The sequence below is a fragment of the Sprattus sprattus genome, assembly GCF_963457725.1.
Source record: "Sprattus sprattus genome assembly, chromosome: 16".
In the NCBI taxonomy this organism is placed as follows: Eukaryota; Metazoa; Chordata; class Actinopteri; order Clupeiformes; family Clupeidae; genus Sprattus; species Sprattus sprattus.
In genome coordinates this window covers 19831141-19833640 of record NC_137914.1, presented here as the reverse complement: position 1 = coordinate 19833640, position 2500 = coordinate 19831141, and the positions used below count along the sequence as shown (strand labels likewise).

Sequence of the window (2500 nt, the reverse complement as noted above, 5' to 3'; positions counted from 1 at the left end):
ACACACTCACACACACACACACACACACACACACACACACACACACACACACACACACATACAGCCACACACAGACACACACACACAGACACCCACACACACACACACACACACACACACACACACACACACACACACACACCTGTTGGGTATGACTCCAAACAGAAATGGTTCCCGTGGGAAACTAAGATTTAATATCCCTTGTCCCTCTCTGTGTGTATATGTGGGAGTGGGGGGGTGGGGGGGCTGGGGGCTGGGGGGTCGTGTGAGAGCATTAAACGGGCCACAGGAGAAGTGTAACATGTCTTCCACACGGATGATGAGTCCCCGAGGGCTCGTACGGACCATCACACCCACAGACTCAAACTAGCCCAGGGACAGAGAGGATGTGTGCTCCAGAACCCGCCACAGTGCATGTTTAGTTTGCTCTCTCTCACACACACTGTCAGTGTCTCACTCTGTGGGTTTTTATGCGTGTGTATCTCTGGCAGACGTGTTTGGCAGACACGTGTATGTGTGTGTGTACACGTGTGTGTGTGTTTGTGTACGTGCGTGTGTGTGTGTGTGTGTACGTGCGTGTGTGTGTGTGTGTGTGTGTGTGTGTATACGCGCGCGCGTGTGTGTGTGTGTGTGTGTGTGTGTGTGTGTGTGTGTGTGTGTGTGTGTGTGTGTGCGTGTGCGCGTGTGTGCGTGGCCTGATAATCAGAACATGGCGGATGTCCTCACCACACACACTCTTCCCACGCGTGAGTGTATGGCCCCCTCACGGCTGCCGGTGTCTGCCCGCTCGCTGAAGAAGAAGTAGACCTTATCATCATCAGGATCCTCGCTGTCAGGGATACGGTGAGCTGCTATGAACTTGGGCTCTGTGTAGACACCCACACACACACACACACACACACACACACACACACACACACACACACACACACACACACACACACACACACACACACACATAAGGAATCTTGTAATGCTGCAGTATGCCTCTCTATGTATGTCTTCATGAATGTGTTGCAGATAAATGTACCGTGCAGTAATGGCTGGTCTGTCTCTGTTCTCATGGGAGATCGAGAGCCCATGCTCCGGAGGATCACAGAGTCCCTGCCCAGAAAATCAGCTGTCAGGCCTGTATACAACTCTCCACCTTTAGACAGAGAGAGCGAGAGAGAGAGATGGGGAAAGATAGAGAGAAAGCAACATGATAACAATGTAGCAACGTAGCTTCAATACAGCCAAATTAAACACAAGACTATCTCAGACTGCTGTCTCTTTATGTAGCTGTTGGCGTGGGTCTCACTCAGCCATAACTCTGTCAGGCTGTTCAAATGCATGTATCAAGCTTTGCCAGTGAACTTCTAAAAACAGCTGTTGCATTTGAGTGCAATAAAATGACTGATGACTACATTGTTAACCACTTCTGGGTTCCAGTTCAACTCAATGATTTTTCTCTTTCTAACACTGCTGCATCAGAAACTAAGTGGCAAGACACAGGCCCTTAAGAGAGGGGTGTGTGTGACTTGAGCTCTAAGGAGGAATGTGTGTGTGTGTGTGTGTGTGTGTGTGTGTGTGTGTGTGTGTGTGTGTGTGTGTGTGACTTGAGATCTAAGAGTGTGTGTGACTTGAGAGTGGAGTGTGTGTGTTGAGTGTGTGTGAGCTGGTTCTGTTCTCTCCCTGATACAACATGATAGACATCAGACTGGCTGGTAAAGGCCCTTCCACTCTTGACGGTCCTGCATATTGCCCTCCATCTCTTAAACACATACACACACACACACACACACATGTGCGCACAGCTATCTTACACACACATTCATTTATTCATATTTTTCCTCATTTACTCGCTATTAAAGAAATCTTCCATTTCTGTTCAAAGCTTTTTTAACCACTAACACCTGTAATAGCAGTCAGCCCGTTTCAGAAGAGACGAAGTGTATGACAGAGAATGAGAGGCAGAGGGAGGGAGAGAGTGTGTGTGTGTGTGTGTGTACCTTCAGAGTGTGTTCAGGGTGGAGTTCTCTAATTGTCATTGGAAATTTACAGTGAAGAATCAGAGAAGATTGATTGCAGAGACATGGAACAAAAAGGAGTGGGGGAGTGAGTGAAAGAGAAAAAGGGTGGGTGAGAGGGAGGGAGAGAGGGGGAGTGAGAGAGATGGAGAGAAGGGGAGTGAGAGAGAGGGGAAGGGAGATTGGCTCAAACCAAACCCCTGAAGCAGACTCAGAAAGCAATTCATCTGGCAAAGATGGAATTCAGGGAAGCCAAGACTGATGGCCAATCCTCAAACATACACATACATGCACGTACTCGCAGCACACACACATACACACACACACACACACAAATGCACGCATTCACAGCACACATACACACACACACTGATCCAGGTGGTCACCAAGTTAACACAACAATTAAAAATAATTTCTGTGTTTGTGTGAGTGTGTGTGGGTTGTGTGTGTGTGTGTGTGTGTGTGTGTGTGTGTGTGTGTGTGTGTGTGTG

General features: G+C 48.3%; 1 protein-coding gene across 1 annotated transcript in view; it reads right to left on the bottom strand.

Annotated features, from left to right (window-relative positions):
* Positions 1-2500, bottom strand: part of sema3bl (sema domain, immunoglobulin domain (Ig), short basic domain, secreted, (semaphorin) 3bl) — a 32023-nt gene that overhangs the window by 7899 nt on the left and 21624 nt on the right. Inside the window, exons 6-7 of the mRNA XM_080854095.1 lie at positions 1031-1147; positions 727-866 (exon numbers count right to left, since the gene is read on the bottom strand). Coding sequence (XP_080710221.1) covers positions 727-866; positions 1031-1147 — 257 coding nt within the window. The remainder of the gene's footprint in view (positions 1-726; positions 867-1030; positions 1148-2500) is intronic.